At 43.6% G+C, this 15,023-nt stretch overlaps 8 protein-coding genes across 8 annotated transcripts; 7 read left to right on the forward strand and 1 right to left on the reverse strand.

The window, feature by feature from the left end:
* Positions 1-2,809: 2,809 nt before the first annotated feature.
* Positions 2,810-3,130, forward strand: COCVIDRAFT_31939 (hypothetical protein; the record flags this gene model as incomplete). Its single annotated transcript, XM_014694787.1, has 1 exon — positions 2,810-3,130. One exon carries the CDS (start codon positions 2,810-2,812, stop codon positions 3,128-3,130), a length of 321 nt encoding a protein of 106 aa, XP_014550273.1.
* Positions 3,131-3,581: 451 nt separating this feature from the next.
* Positions 3,582-5,706, reverse strand: COCVIDRAFT_43150 (hypothetical protein; the record flags this gene model as incomplete). Its single annotated transcript, XM_014694788.1, has 3 exons — positions 3,582-4,509; positions 4,563-5,538; positions 5,664-5,706. The coding sequence occupies 3 exons, from the start codon at positions 5,704-5,706 to the stop codon at positions 3,582-3,584; spliced, it is 1,947 nt and encodes a 648-aa protein (XP_014550274.1).
* Positions 5,707-6,553: 847 nt separating this feature from the next.
* Positions 6,554-8,408, forward strand: COCVIDRAFT_115896 (hypothetical protein; the record flags this gene model as incomplete). Its single annotated transcript, XM_014694789.1, has 5 exons — positions 6,554-6,771; positions 6,820-6,958; positions 7,016-7,231; positions 7,282-7,379; positions 7,628-8,408. 5 exons carry the CDS (start codon positions 6,554-6,556, stop codon positions 8,406-8,408), a joined length of 1,452 nt encoding a protein of 483 aa, XP_014550275.1.
* Positions 8,409-8,678: 270 nt separating this feature from the next.
* COCVIDRAFT_43151 (hypothetical protein) lies at positions 8,679-9,203 on the forward strand (the record flags this gene model as incomplete). The annotated part of the gene is made up of 1 exon (XM_014694790.1): positions 8,679-9,203. One exon carries the CDS (start codon positions 8,679-8,681, stop codon positions 9,201-9,203), a length of 525 nt encoding a protein of 174 aa, XP_014550276.1.
* A 1,450-nt stretch (positions 9,204-10,653) lies between these two features.
* COCVIDRAFT_31941 (hypothetical protein) lies at positions 10,654-12,924 on the forward strand (the record flags this gene model as incomplete). Its single annotated transcript, XM_014694791.1, has 1 exon — positions 10,654-12,924. The coding sequence occupies one exon, from the start codon at positions 10,654-10,656 to the stop codon at positions 12,922-12,924; it is 2,271 nt and encodes a 756-aa protein (XP_014550277.1).
* A 524-nt stretch (positions 12,925-13,448) lies between these two features.
* Positions 13,449-13,721, forward strand: COCVIDRAFT_115898 (hypothetical protein; the record flags this gene model as incomplete). The annotated part of the gene is made up of 1 exon (XM_014694792.1): positions 13,449-13,721. One exon carries the CDS (start codon positions 13,449-13,451, stop codon positions 13,719-13,721), a length of 273 nt encoding a protein of 90 aa, XP_014550278.1.
* A 311-nt stretch (positions 13,722-14,032) lies between these two features.
* On the forward strand, positions 14,033-14,200 carry COCVIDRAFT_115891 (hypothetical protein; the record flags this gene model as incomplete). Its single annotated transcript, XM_014694793.1, has 1 exon — positions 14,033-14,200. One exon carries the CDS (start codon positions 14,033-14,035, stop codon positions 14,198-14,200), a length of 168 nt encoding a protein of 55 aa, XP_014550279.1.
* An 80-nt stretch (positions 14,201-14,280) lies between these two features.
* Positions 14,281-14,959, forward strand: COCVIDRAFT_21232 (carbohydrate esterase family 4 protein; the record flags this gene model as incomplete). The annotated part of the gene is made up of 2 exons (XM_014694794.1): positions 14,281-14,388; positions 14,458-14,959. Coding segments are annotated over 2 exons (610 nt in total), but the record flags the coding sequence as incomplete, so codon positions are not given.
* Positions 14,960-15,023: the final 64 nt, after the last annotated feature.

Below are 15,023 nucleotides of genomic sequence, written 5' to 3' on the forward strand. Positions count from 1 at the left end.
GTAAAGTTTAATTATAAGTATAACTATAAGATAACTCTTTATAAGAATTCTAGAGCTATTTAAGACTAGTTTAGCCTAGTAGCTAATATAAAAGCTAAGTATAGAATCTAAGATAATAATATATATAACTTTAATAAGATAGACTTTATAATAGGCTAGATTACTCTTAGAGCTATTATTATAGCTTTAGAGAGACGTAGACGGCCTAAGACTATCTAGCTAGGTAATAGAGAGTAGACTATAGTTATCTAGAGTATTAATATAACTAGATAGATAATTCCGCTCTTTATTATTCTTAAGACGCGCTACTACCTCTCTAACTAGTATAAGAACAGTAATATACTCTAGAACTAGATTATTAAACTCTCTAAAAATAGCTAAATAATAAACAAGCTTAGTCTTATATAGCTAAAGTACTTTAATAAGTATATAAAGATAAAGAAGATAGACGTCTACTATCTACTTATTATTAATAGCTATAAGAGCTATAACTTACTAGATTTCTAAAAATACTATAAAGATAACGCTATTAATACTATTTATATATCTCTATACTTATCTTATCTCTTATAGTCTCTTAATATAGACTATTTTACCTCTTTTAAGTAGATCTATAGACGCTAAGTTAAATTACTTATATATATCTAGATTAGTTATATTATAAAATAAGAGTTTTTTTCTTACTTTAAGTAGGTTTTTAACGTATTATTTATAGCTAGTAATATCTAAGAAGGCTTTTAAGGGGCTAAATTAGTTCTATTTAACCTAGAGTAGGTTATATCTACACTTAATATTTAGTTATATACTCTATTATCTCTATCTACTTATAACTATCCTTAGATATTATAAGTCTTTAGTAATACTCTAGAATTAAAGTTATAATTAATACTAGTAAAGTAGAGAATTTAGAGGTATATAGATAGTTTACTAACGTCTATAGTAGAGGCCTTTAAAAAGGTCTTAAAGAGAGTAGCTATTATTACGTATAAGCTAGTATTTGCGTAAAAGTAGATTATTAAGCTTAAAGTAGCTAATATAGCCGCTACGCGATAAAAATTATATAAAAGAAAATAAGTTTAGATAGAGAGAACTTTAATAGTTAAAAATAGAGAGTATTTAGCTACTCTCTAGAACTTTAGTATACGTAGTAATAGAAAGAAGTTAAAGAAGTAAAAACGCGCTAAAGAGAGTAAACTATCTTAAAAGTAATATAGATAGTATAATAGAACTAGGTATAATACGCGAATATATAAGTAGATAGTAGAAGTAGACTTAGAATAATATCTTATATTTCTTTACGCTATATAGGTCTAAAGTAAACTATTTTAGGCTATAATATAGTAGTTTTAGTAAGGGCTTAGTAAAAGTATCTAGCGAACTTATATATCTAACGAACCTATAAGGTACGTTATAGTCTATACTTTATCTAATAGAGAATTAATTAAATCTTTTATTATAATATTTCTATTTAGCTAACTATATATAAAGTCTTAATAGCCTTTAGATAATTTATTATAGAATGTTACGTCTATAGCTTACTCTTCTAAAATATAATAAAGTTTCTAATAAGTTCTAAGTAACTCTTTTACTTATTACCTTTTATAGCTAAGCTTTCTATATAGCTCTACTTTAAATATACTATCTTATAATAGTCTTTTTATATACTACGCTAAGATCTTTTCTATTTAATTTAGTACTAACTTTATATTACTAGCTTATAGTAATATTATATTTTAAAGCTTATTTAAAAAATAGTCTATATAAAGCTTAGATCTAATTAGAATTTTTTATATTATATATAAGACTATACTTTAAATATTAATTATAAGATATATAAAAGATTATATCTTATAAAGAGCTAAGCTTCTAAGCTATAGAGTTATTTATATATAAGCTAGTTTATAAGTAATTATTAGACTAGTAAAGTTTAAGTATATAAGATAGCTATAAAATTCTATAGCTATTATTAAAATATTAGTTAGATAGTACGTAAAGAATCTAGGTACTTAAGATAGTATCTAAATTCTATAACTAGGCTAAGATTCTATTAAGTAGCTCTCTAAACAGCGTTTAGCCCATTATACTTATTATTAGTAAAGTTTTTTTAGTTAAAATAATTTATCTTACTATTCTACTATTTATAATAAAAGTTTATAGATAGAATATAGAACTAGAAAATAGTAATAAAATATAAATAAGATATAATATAAAGCTATAATTATAATAAAATCTAAAAGTAAAAGAAAGAGCTCTAGTTTAGAGTAGAATAAGTTTTATAATAATAGTAGTAGAGTATTATACTAAATATATTATTATAGTATAGTAAAGGCGTATAAGTATATAACTAAACTAGTAATTAGATATTAAAATAATAATATATTATATAGTAGTACTACTAATTTTAAATAAATAAAAGGCTTAAGCTTTTCTATATAAGAAGTATATTATAGTAGAGCTTATACCTATAATTAAACCTTAGCTATGATAGAAAATAGTAAAGATAAAGAAGCTAGAGCTAAGTAATCTAGCTCTACTAAATCTAAACTAAACTAAGATAGAATAATAGAGCTAGAGTATTATATATCTAGTACTGTTAATAAAAGCTAAGCTTAAGTAAAACTTAAGTAAGATAGATAATCTAATTCTTTATCTATAAGAAGGTAACTTTATCTAAGCTTAGCTACTCCTCTATATCTACGAATATATGCCTAACTACCGCCGTATTAAACTCGCCTACCTAAACTTCTTCACCCTAACTGCCCTCTGCTACTACTCTTTATTCTATACCGCACTTCTCTACTGGCTTATAATGTCTACCTACCTACCTCTCTACGCACTTCTTAAGATACTCATGCTGCACGGCTACACGCAATCCGGCCTGCTCTTCCAAGCCAAAACCGATGCACTGCGAAAAATCCTGCAAAAGGACTGGCTCACAGGCTGCGAGATCGTATGCCCAACCGCACCTATCCAACTGAGTCCTGCTGGCGAGACATTTCTCACAATTGAGGACGGAAATGAGGAGGAAATTGATGCGTGGGCGTCATGGAAGCGCAAGGGCGAGGGCGAAGCTTATACGTACGACAGCCTAGAACAAGGGCTGGTCAAGATCGTGGAGGTACTGGACTAAGAGAACCCATTTGATAGGGTAATTAGGCTTTTGTAATGTGGGGCATGTGTAAGGATAGTAGTAGGTTTACTGAAATCTAGGAGGCGCGAAGTGTCTACTACCTCACACAACCTGTTTTCTTTCCGTCCCTACCGCCTTGTCTAAGTAGATGAGTCTGAGCGTGACAAGCGGATCGGGTTTGGGCGAACGGGGTGGTCTCCTCTAGGCACGATACTTGTGCAGATTGCTAGGTATTGGCGTGAACAGCGGTGGCAGATAAACACAGGATCAAATCCTGCTATCGCGGGTATTTCACAGAATGACTAATCGTGCTGTCCTTGAAGATCATAGTAAGCAGCTGCTCCAGCACTGCGGCCGGTGACTGGAGCCAAACTTAGTACTCGTAATGGACAACGCATATTTCCACCCTACACAATAAGCTAGACCACTGCATAAGCGCTCGAACAAAGCCTCAGACGTCGAAACTTCTGCCCAAATTCCTCGGTAATAGGAATACCATCATTGTAACCTTCCACGGCCCAATCCCACAACTCTCAAACGCGATGCGCTGTAAATGCAAAGGCTCGCTCTCAATCCAGTCCAACCTAGTTGCCAACCCTCTCCCGCTGCGCCGCTGTAACCAGCCCACCATCTGAGGAAAGAAAACATCAACCAAGATAACCAAGGCACCTCCGAATATGATAAACATTATACCCACCACGTTAAAGAAATGATAACTACTACTCCAGACCTTTTGGTTGGCGCAAATATTCAGAATCTCCTGATGAGTCTCCTGCATGATGTGTGGGTAGAGGCCAACAGATTTATGGATCTGGGAATTAGACGGGGAAGCATGATCGATAATGCGTTGCTGGAGAAATGCCATACTTGTGTTATGTATGTTTTCAACTTCCTTTTGCCACTGATTGTTCTCGAGGGCAGAAGACAACCAAGTACCTCCAAATAATCTGTCTTTGGCAAGGAGAATGTTCCCTCCCAAAAATGTCAGCAGGCGACTCATCCTCATCCACAATGCTATTTTCAGTATTAGCTGTAGTGTCGCTTCCTGTTTTGAATTTAGACTGAGTTTGTCGATCGCATGTTGATCGATCATATAAATGCCAGTAAGAGGGGTGCATTGATTGCTGCGACAGAACTGATACTGCTCGATGCAGCCAATACCAGAGAGCGTAGTTGATGAGATCCAGACATCGCTTGGTGCCCATACCACGGAATTGGTTGGTGTGGCGGCCGTTTGAAACCAAGGATCTCTTACAGGTCCTGTATATGCTGCTAAGTTATTCAATAGCAGGACGTTCACATCGTCATCTGTACGGTTCAGAGCAGATATGGGGTTGAAGGTCCCTTCAATAGGGTTTCCGGGATTAGCATCTACCCATCTAGACAAATATATTATCTATAAGCTTGAAGAAAAAAAAGATAGATAGCTTACAAGAGATTGTAGGGCTGAGAGGCGTATGTAATAGTCTTGTTGGTCATCACGACTGTGCTATCGCTTATGGAGGTCCCTTTCCATGTCCGATTTCCAAGATAATAGTATTTGTATAGATCGTCTGATGGTAGCTGGCCTTGTCCAAGTTGAAATAATAACTGGTCTTGAAGACTCGGAGATTTTTTAGATGTCCAATTTGGGCTATGTTTGTCTTCTAGTAGGATTGGGGTACATATCATCAGTTTTCTGAACTGAATACGATCTTGCACTGGGGCATTGATTCCTAGATGCAAGTGGGAATCTATGAGCCCAGAGTCTATCGAAACTGTTGTAGTTGTACAGGTTCTCTCAAAAAAGGGACAGGGAGCCGCTGGGTCAATTCTCGATTTAATTGATGGGGCGGCATGAATGTTGCAGAGAGAGGACTGGGTCTGAGATTGAGTACTATAGCATGACCGGGCGTATGCTGCACGCTTTCGAAAACTCTGCTGGAGTAATGTCAACCAGGCGTCGGCAGACTCCACGTCTTCATCAGACCATTGATCAAAGGCTTTGTTGCTTCGTTCATCTGGCCATCCGCAGACATCGCTCTTAACCAATACTTCTCCAGCTGATCGGGATACTCTTGAAGAGAAGATGCCAGCAGCGTAGAATGCTGTCATATGGAACACTGTAAGAAACAATAGCGGTAATGCACGTCGTTTCACATTTTCAGTGTTTGATCTCCATGCCAGAGCAACCTTCAAAAGCTTCCAGAAGGTGCTGAGATCGGTGAGTTTATTTGCCAGGATGGCTTGGTACTGGTAGTGAAATCCGTCGCGCTCATATGGGGTATACCGAATTTGATGTAATATGAAGCAATTGATACACCAGAAATGACTTCCAACCAATCGAACAAAGAGAGCAAGTACTGCCACTGCAATCGATTCATACTCAGCTGGTATAGTGATAGTCGCACCTAGAATTCGACCACTGCCTGGATTAGAATATTAGAACTGAGCACGCGTGATAACATTCAAAAAGCACTCAGGAATGTAAACACAGAGAGTGATGAATGATAAGATGATGTTGGAGCATTAGGTGGAGGCCTAGAACACGTACTCCAATTGAACCAGGGTCCAACCAAAACTCTAGCTTCAGACATTAGGGGAGTTACCTTTGACGGCGACACCAAAGGTCCAGGTGAACTGAATCAACCAGGGTAATGTTTGATCTGGAGAAAAAGCAAGAATCAGCTGAATTTAGATGCAAGGTTATCTAACATTTATACCCCGCCAAAGCTGAAAGAAGAGGCGTTTGTAGCGTAGTATTCTAAGAGATTAGCACGCATTAACCACCACGCGACCCTCTCCCCTCTTTAGCTCGCGTCCAATAAACTCTAATAATTCATCGTAGCCTCGTAATAATTATAAACATCTTTGTAAGGTAAACATGATACAAGTATCGAACGTATTTTTGGCATTTTTGATCTTCCGCTTGAGCCTATGTCGTTGTAGAGCGATTAAAGTTATGATTTACTTAAACGAAGAATCTAGCGTTCTAATAGGTTATCATAATGGAGTACATAAGCAGTTTGTCCCAGTCATTGAATAAATTTTAGTTAGAGTTATATATATAGAATTGAATTAGGGAGAAAGAGGAATTATCTACAGGTTGTCTAAGACTTGAAGAAGACTAGATACTCTGAACACATGACTGCAGCTATACCTCTCTAAGATGTATCTATGGATCACCAAGATTTAGTCTCAAGGTTAGCGCATTGGTACTGGAGCTTATGTTTCAGCTGCGGCTGACAGAAATCTCACTGTGTACTGCTGATGACTGTATGCAGGTGCTGCGCCACGGCGTGCGCCGCATCGGCACTGCCCCTGAAGCAGCTGAGGTTAAGACCGGACACACCAAGGGTCAGGCGCCCCTTATAAACATCAGATCTAGGTTGTTATGGTTTTCGACGATTTGATTCACAATGTCCTACGTGATTACTCAGTAATATGCTCCCAGTCGAAGAGGATTATGAAAGCAGCGCATGCGTAACACGCCCACTTTTCCGACCCCCTACACCTGGCCCTATCTTCAACAGCGCCGGAGCACTACTGAGTCAACCTCAATTCAGTCAGAATAATAGCAGCTCTGCTTCTTATCGAACCAGCAGGGACATCGCGACCCTCCGGACAGACCAGTCAGAGTGGATTTACTTGGATGAAGTACCGTACGTAGCCACGGGCGAAATTCCTCACCCTCAGCTCAAAATTCCTAGTCCAGACGACGAAGATCACTGCAATTATGAAAATATTGATACGTCTATCACTAGCACACGATCGCGACTGTTATCCGAGTCGAACACATCTTACAACGGCCAATCATCAACGCATGCTCAGGGCTCCTTCCAGAAATGCGTAGGCTCACTCACCGAAAGGTTTGCAACCTTTGCCAGTCCTACTGTGTTCCAAAAGCCACTTAGTTCATTCCAGTATCCAGAGACTACGGTCTCTGGATATCAGTCTTGCAGCCGCTTCTATGGTTGGAGGATGAGCATGTTGATGGGTAGTTGCACGTCTGCCGCAATACTGGCTTTCAACATAGTCGTGGTCGTCCTCGTTGCAATCAAGCCCGGATTCAATGGTGACACGGCTGTACTGCCGTTTACATACGATTCAGTAACAATGCATGTTCATTACCCCAATTTTCACAGGCGACTTCTAACACGAGTAGGTCCCAGTTGAGTAGTGGTATCCATATACTGATTAATGCGCTAAGCACTATTTTACTGGGCGCCAGCAACTTTACGATGCAGGTGCTTACATCGTATGTAGTTTGGTGTTTGATAACCTGTCTCTTACTGACCTTGCATGCCATGGCCAGACCTTCTCGTAGAGACATTGATATAGCCCACTCTCAGGGATCATGGTTTGACATTGGCTGTCTCAGCTCTCATAACCTACGAAAGATTCCTCGTAGACGTCTGGCACTATGTCTGACCATGGGGTTGACATCTATCCCCCTACACCTATTGTATGCATTCATTTCTAGGCACACGCATTGTTGCGCAGCTAATGACTATGTAGCTACAATTCTGCAGCAATATTCATTGCGTCGACCAATTTGTGCAGTGTCTACGTTCTGAACGTCACTTCACCACAATGGCAGGATGTTTTGAGTAGTCCAAACTACACTGCACTCTCTAACCTTCAGTGGCAAAAGGCATATCAATCACAATTGATTGACTATGGTGACCTCTACCTTGCAATCAACCAAACGGCCCTTAAAGCGGCGGATGGTGATACTGAGCACCCAACTTTAAGCTTTGACTCCAACTATACGTGGGTCATGCAAAACATATCAAGGGCGTTCGTCCGAAAGTTGATATTGAACGAGACTGACAAAAGTATACTTTCCCGGAATCGGATTAATATGACTGCGTTCAACTCAGATGGAGTTGGAAACGAACCATACTATGGACAAGTCACCGCTGCTCGTGCTCGCATAGTCTCATCGCGAAGCCGCATCCAAATCAGTCTTTGCTTTCTTATCATAGTCATAATAAGCAACGCGATAAAGCTTGCAACAATGCTCTGGGTATTGTTCTACGAAGAGCCAGAGTTTCTTGTCACGCTTGGTGACGCAGCCACTTCATTTCTCAAGAGCCCAGACCCACAGACGGAAGGGGTGTGCGTATATTCGAGGGAAGCGATTCTCATCGAGCATGGCTCTGGGAGCAAGAAGTCTAAGCAAGGCAATTTACTAGAAGATATCACCCACGACTCGTACGGGACATGGAGAGAACGCTACCATTCGTACTCTTTGTCGCTTGGGCGAGACCGGGAGGTTGGTTCCTCTTTCATGTAAGTGGGTGTGAAAGCCTAGTTTGTCTCAGGAGCGTCGTCACCGAGCACTCTCTGACCTTCAAGCAGTTTTATTGTAATTGGGAGCAGTCTTCTTCTCTGCATCACTCTTGCTGTCAGCGGCAACATCAACGGCCAGTGGGGCACCAATTCGACAACCATGCTGGGTGGTCAGAGCAAGGCACGGAACACACTTCTTTTTGCCTGGTTGCCCAATCTTCCCCAACTGGCCTTATCTTTCTGCTATCTTGTCCTCAACAGCGAGTGCACCTCCATGGCTGGTGCCCGAGAATGGAACCAACTCGGTGTTCACCGCAAAGGGCTACGGGTTACTAATCCTATGCATGCTCAGCGCAGCACGTACTTTCTGCAGCTCCCGTACAAATTCTCACTGCCTCTCACCATCTTCAGTGGTGGTCTACATTGGCTCCTCTCCCAATCATTGTTTCTCGCAAGGGTTGATTACGTGGATAACAAAGGTCAGCTCATCGAGTCTGAGTCGCGATTTGGCGTTTTTATGTCAGGATTGAGTTTCCTTATACTCTGTCTCGCCTTCTACTTTCTTGTCGTCACGATTGGGCTCCTCGGGCGTCGCCGATTTAAAGGCCACATCCCCTTTGCGGCTTCGTGCAGTCTGGTCATTAGCGCTGCGTGCCATCCGCCCAAGGGCGATTGGGAGGCATATTTAAAACCGGTTAAGTGGGGTGTGGTGGAGGAAAGAATGTTTGATGACCAGCTTCATTGTACGCTGACGTCGCAGAATGTAGAGCAACCAGAAGATGGAACTCGATACCGATAGACATTAGATCAGACAGGACTAGTAGCGCGATGTTACTAGGAGTAGAGCATCACTTTTTTGTTTTATCATATAGCAGAGTTAAACTTTTCTTTTTTATTCAGCATACGTTAGAATTCCAGAAGGCTATTAGATATTGAACCAGTTTAATTCAATACATCAGTAAAGACATAACCACTACACTTCATTATCGAAGAATTATAGAAGTATCTTATTGTACAAAAGGTTTGCGAGATGGTATACTACATTTATGTTATTGTTCGCTTAGTTTTAGTCAGTGTGCAGTCACTCAGTGTAGGTTACTTGGACTGTTTTCTATAATTAGTCCCATCATGGTAAGTCAACTGGATGCGATGACTATAGCCCGTATCCGAGTAAGCCTGGATAACTAAGGTGTCCTTCCGGCTATTCGTCCTATGAGCAAGGAGGATATCGCTGCTTTACAGACTGTGGGGGGCTTGATTAGTCATATTAACAAAACCTTGCTTCACGAAAGCTCGGTGACCAGATCCATATCACTCGGTCTGGTTGCTACAAATGACTCCGAAGTGAAGTTACAGTGGCTCACTTTGGCCAGAGCCGCAAAAGTGCTAAGGATGGCAGCACAGGTGTTGAGCTTAAGCTAAACACGCCGGGACCGATTCTTACGAATATTTCACTGTGCCCAAACCCTTGCGTGATTAGTTTGAAGAGAGCTAGGAGGGCGACGTTTACTCTTTGGAAAAAAAAAGAATCGACCAGTAACTGAGAGATTAGTGAGTGGAAGACGGGAGTCTTGAAAGGTGTCTTCACGATATTCTGGATGTTTTGTTCTGTCTTAGAACCTGCTCAATTATGCATGACAAACACGCTACACGGCGCTAGATAGTGCTCGAAAGACTACAAAACCTTCGGTCAGACGCTGCTCGACCTGTATTATAAAATAATCCAATTCTCATATTCAAGAAGGTTTACTGGCTGATAGAAGCAACGCGCAATAAGCGACAAGCTGTTCTCTCTATCTATCCTCCTTATTTGCAACATATCATCATGACCCACCCCTAGCATAGTCGAGAATAATAACAAGTTTTCGAAATGAGCAAATCAAGCCCCTTAAAGGATGCAGGGTTTAGACAATCCATGACAAAGAGAAGCTCAACAATTTTTCCAAGGATGGCTTCTGGCTTCTAGCTTCTGGCTACAAACAAGCAACGCACCCGCCGAAAAGAAGTACATACGTACATGCGTCGGCGCCACTGAGGCTGTGTCGGGGAAGACGCGTGAGGCGAAAGACCGACGTCATTCGCTGGGATAAGGCGGCCGTGCCACAGACCAAGCCGGCTAAGCTTACCGCGACGCATAGATAAGGCCCCGACTGCCGCTTCACTTCCTTGGCCACTTGCTCTGCCCAGCAACCCTCGAGTACATTTTACTTGTACTCCTTCCACCCTCACACATCCTCACGCCAAAACCGATGGGAGAACCCGACGACCCTTCTTTACGCAGCTTCAAGTCCAAGGCAGTGTCTGCACTTGGCTTGGAACGCAAGCCAGTCACTCCAAGCCACGTTCTCCCGACCCACAACCCCCACCCAACCCACGACAACAACAACAACAACAGCAGCAGCAGCAACGAGAAGCGCGCTGCCCCTGAGCTCAAAACCACAGACTCCAGCAATGGTAGTGCAAATACCACGGGCGATGGAAATGCGTCTTCCACCATAGAATCCGGGAAGCGTCCGTTCTACTCGCTCACGCGGGTCAAGAATGGAACCCTCCGATTCATCACCCACACTAAGAATGCTGTCACTCATAGCTGGATCAATGTCTTGCTAGTCTTTGTGCCGGTTGGCATCGCTGTCAAGCTCGTCAGCTTGCAGCCCGAGATTGTCTTCTCGATGAACGCCATTGCCATTATTCCACTTGCTGGCTTGCTCGCGCACGCAACCGAAGTAGTCGCCGCCCGCGTTGGAGACGCGCTTGGCGCACTGCTCAATGTGTCGTTCGGCAACGCCGTTGAGCTGATTCTCTTCATCATTCTGCTTGCCTCCAACCAGATAGAGGTGGTACAGGCCTCGCTGCTTGGATCTATCCTTGCGAACCTGCTCCTTATCCTTGGTATGGCCTTTTTGTTGGGTGGCCTCAAGTACCAGGAACAAGTCTATAACAATACCGTCACTCAAATGAGTGGAGTCATGCTTGCATTGGCCGTTATGAGTCTTCTGCTCCCTACTGCCTTCCATGCAGCCTTTGAGGACAATGCCATTGCCGATCACGAGACGCTATCCGTCAGTCGTGGCACGAGTGTCATCTTGTTGCTCGTTTATGGCCTCTATCTTCTATTCCAGCTGAAGAGCCATCGATATCTCTATGCCAGCACTCCGCAGCACATCATCGATGAAGAATCCCATCCCGGTGTTCTTGCTGGTGCTTTTGACTCGTCCAGCTCAGACTCCTCATCCAGCTCCAGCAGCAGTGACAGTGATGGCTCGTCGCGTTCTGATGGAACAATGAAGAAGAAGGCGAAGCGCATGGTCAAGAGACTTCGTCGCAAGTCCAGTACTAGCTCCAAAGATGGGAGTGCCCTTTCCGCTATGAGCTCGCCAGATGGTGAACTCAACCAGAGCCCTTTCGAGGCTGAGAGGGAGAGGAGTAACAGTGTCTTCACTTCCAACGCTGGTATGCTCGGAAATTCTCGCCGGCACTCGGTCGACGTTATGAGTGGCGATGAAGCGGACAACGATCAGTATGCGCCAGTCGTTCGCGACTTTGAAGCTGCCTCACATACCTCGCAATCGATAATGAAGAAGGACAAACGCAGACACAAGAAGCACAAGAAGGACCGCCGTGATCGTAACAAGGTCAGTACCATTCCCGAGAAGGAGGTTGCGCCAAACGAGCCTGCACCCAAAGTCACCTTTGCCCAAGACACTCAGCAAACCACGGCTGCTGCGGCCAACCCGCGCAGGTATAATCGCCCTGCGCTTCCTTCCCTGCTTTCCAACAATGTCTTCTCGAATCCTCAGAATCTAGCCCCACTTGGCGGTCCTGCTCCGAACATTCGCATGGCGGCGCCTCGTGACAACACGGTTCTGCGCACGCCTCTTCGCCGTTCCAAGTCTCTTCCAGATCAGATTGGCCGAACAGCGCCTTACGCTAACGCAGCCAATCGCCCCGCTGTCTCACCTCAAGCTGCCTTGGCATTGAACGAGGATGATGAAGTTGACGAGGTGCCCGACATGTCTATTAAAGCGGCCATTTTCATGCTTTTGATCAGTACTGGTCTTGTCGCTGTGTGTGCCGACTTTATGAGTGGTGCTATAGAGCCAATGGTGGAATCCTCTGGCATTAGTCAAGCATTCATTGGTCTCATCATTCTTCCTATTGTTGGTAACGCGGCAGAGCACGTGACAGCTGTCACGGTAGCCATGAAGAACAAGATGGATCTTTCCATTGGTATCGCGGTCGGCTCGTCGATTCAAATTGCAATCTTCATCACGCCCGTCATTGTCATCCTTGGCTGGATAATGGGCAAAGAGATGACGTTGTACTTCAATATCTTCGAAACTGTCGCCTTGTTTGTTACTGTCCTGGTAGTAAACTTCTTGGTACTGGACGGACGAAGCAATTACCTCGAAGGCAGTTTACTCATCGCTTCATACATCATCATTGCACTGGCCAGTTTCTTCTACCCTGATGGTTGCGATGCTAGTGCTATTGGTGGCAATGAAAAGCACTGCACTTGAGTCAACCAACACACGACGCAACTTGCCCCAAGGCATGGTGGAGAGGAAGATGAAGGTTTAGCCCGATTATCGCTGGTCAGCAGATTAAGGTTTATGTCGGGTGCGACAGGAGGAGAGTTTGATTTGGCAGTAAGCTGTGTGCAATACGAGCTTAGGTAAAATGAGTTCGTTCTGGATAAAACCCTAGTCTTGTGTCTTTTTGGTTCTATTGTTCAGCAGCCCCAATTGTCATAGACGCCTACTAGCTTTACGTGTCCTGGTGTTACAAACTGATCCGTTTGTCCAAGTCCAGAATTATCTATAGATCATTTCAGTGTTTCACGACGCCTACGAAATGGGTCCAACAACCATTGATGCATGAATAGAGATGGATGTTCATTTAGTGCTACCATCAGCCGTTAAGGTGGAGGTGTGAATTGGAGATAAATTTTCCAATTCCTTTCCTGCTGGGCTAAGATGCATTTTGTGCAGTGTACGAACAACATACCGATGATAGCATTCGAGGGCATGATAGACGCGGATAAATGACGTGCTTGGCGAGTGAACACAGTACCGGTGGGGTTATTGCTCGTAAAATCATGCGTCACCTGGGCGAAAAGTATAAATCGACCTCGGCCCAATGGGTTGCGTTTAAATTGCTGTGCATTATCTCTACTATGTCAGTCGGCAAAGGTGGTGGGGGGAAAGCAAGTTTCAAGCTGGGTCCCGCCACATGCTGGTCTACGAGCTACGTAACCTGGATGGAATATCGCAACAACATTCCAGAACTTGCACAACTACGATCGTGGCGTGTCTAGTACGCTACCAATTTGATGTCCAATTACACAAGCTCCACATGGCGCAAACCCAAGACTCTCCTTGCGGGGGTCTCATTAGCCGGCGGCAATTGCATGAAACATATCGCAGCGATTTCCTTTTTGCATTCATACTCGAACCTGGTGTAATATGTGTCTGTCGGCAAAGTCTTGCTGCTGGCATGGTTGGATAGAAACGACACTAGAATCGCTACGTTCTCTCCCGCTCGCTCTGCCCAAGTCAAGCAAATTCAGTTGTAGACCACGAGGCGATTGTTTCAAGGTCATTCACCCAGGACCAATTTGGGCCACTTATGTTTCAACAATCACGCGGATGCACCCGATCAGGGGTCCCAGCCGCTTCCGATAGCCCGGCCAGACGGCATTGTTTACCACAAACGAGCCAAGAGATTCCAAGCTTCTCCGGCATGACATTCAGTACCGGAGGGCAGTCTTGGCTCTTGTACTTAAGTATATGGTAGCTGTACTGTGTAGGACACATCAATTCCTCATCATCCTCCAAGCAACTCAACTTTGAACACCGTGAGAACCACCAGGAAACATGGGTCTCAAGTCTCTCCTCGTCGCGGCCTTGGCTACCGTTGCTGTTGCAACACCTATTCCGGACCCTCTGAACATGATTAGGCAGAGTGGGCCTGCTGCAGGACAGGTATGCAGATCCACTTGCGTTTCTGGACGTGACACCCTGCCCTTGTATTCAAGCTAACATATCCAAAAGGTCATCACTAAATGCGTAGCACCTGGCCAAATCGCCCTGGCCTACGATGATGGCCCATCCCAACTGACACAGCAGCTTGTCAACACTTTGAATGCAGGTGGTGCCAAGGCAACCTTCTTTGTCACGGGCACACTGTACGGCTGCATCTACAACCAAAGAAACGCACTCCAAAGCGCATACAAGTCGGGCCATCAAATCGCCTCCCACACATGGACTCACCCGCAAAACTTTGGCTCGCTATCTTCAAACGACTTGACCAGCCAGATGTCACGTCTTGAGCAGGCCCTCGTCAACATCATTGGCGTCAAGCCCACATACATGCGACCCCCTTACCTCGCTACGGGTGGCAATGTGCTGCCAACCATGCGCAACCTGGGCTACCGCGTCATCACGTCTGATGTTGACAGTGAAGACTGGAACGGCAAGACCCCCCAGCAGAGCCAGCAGAAGTTCCAGCAGGCGGGTGCTGGTGGCAACGGGCACATTACCCTCATGCACGAGAGTGAGTTTTTTTCAATTCTGAGATTCTTCTATCCTCCCTTCCCCCCTCCCCCCCTCCCCCCCCC

This window comes from Bipolaris victoriae (genome assembly GCF_000527765.1).
Source record: "Bipolaris victoriae FI3 unplaced genomic scaffold scaffold_214, whole genome shotgun sequence".
In the NCBI taxonomy this organism is placed as follows: domain Eukaryota; kingdom Fungi; phylum Ascomycota; class Dothideomycetes; order Pleosporales; family Pleosporaceae; genus Bipolaris; species Bipolaris victoriae.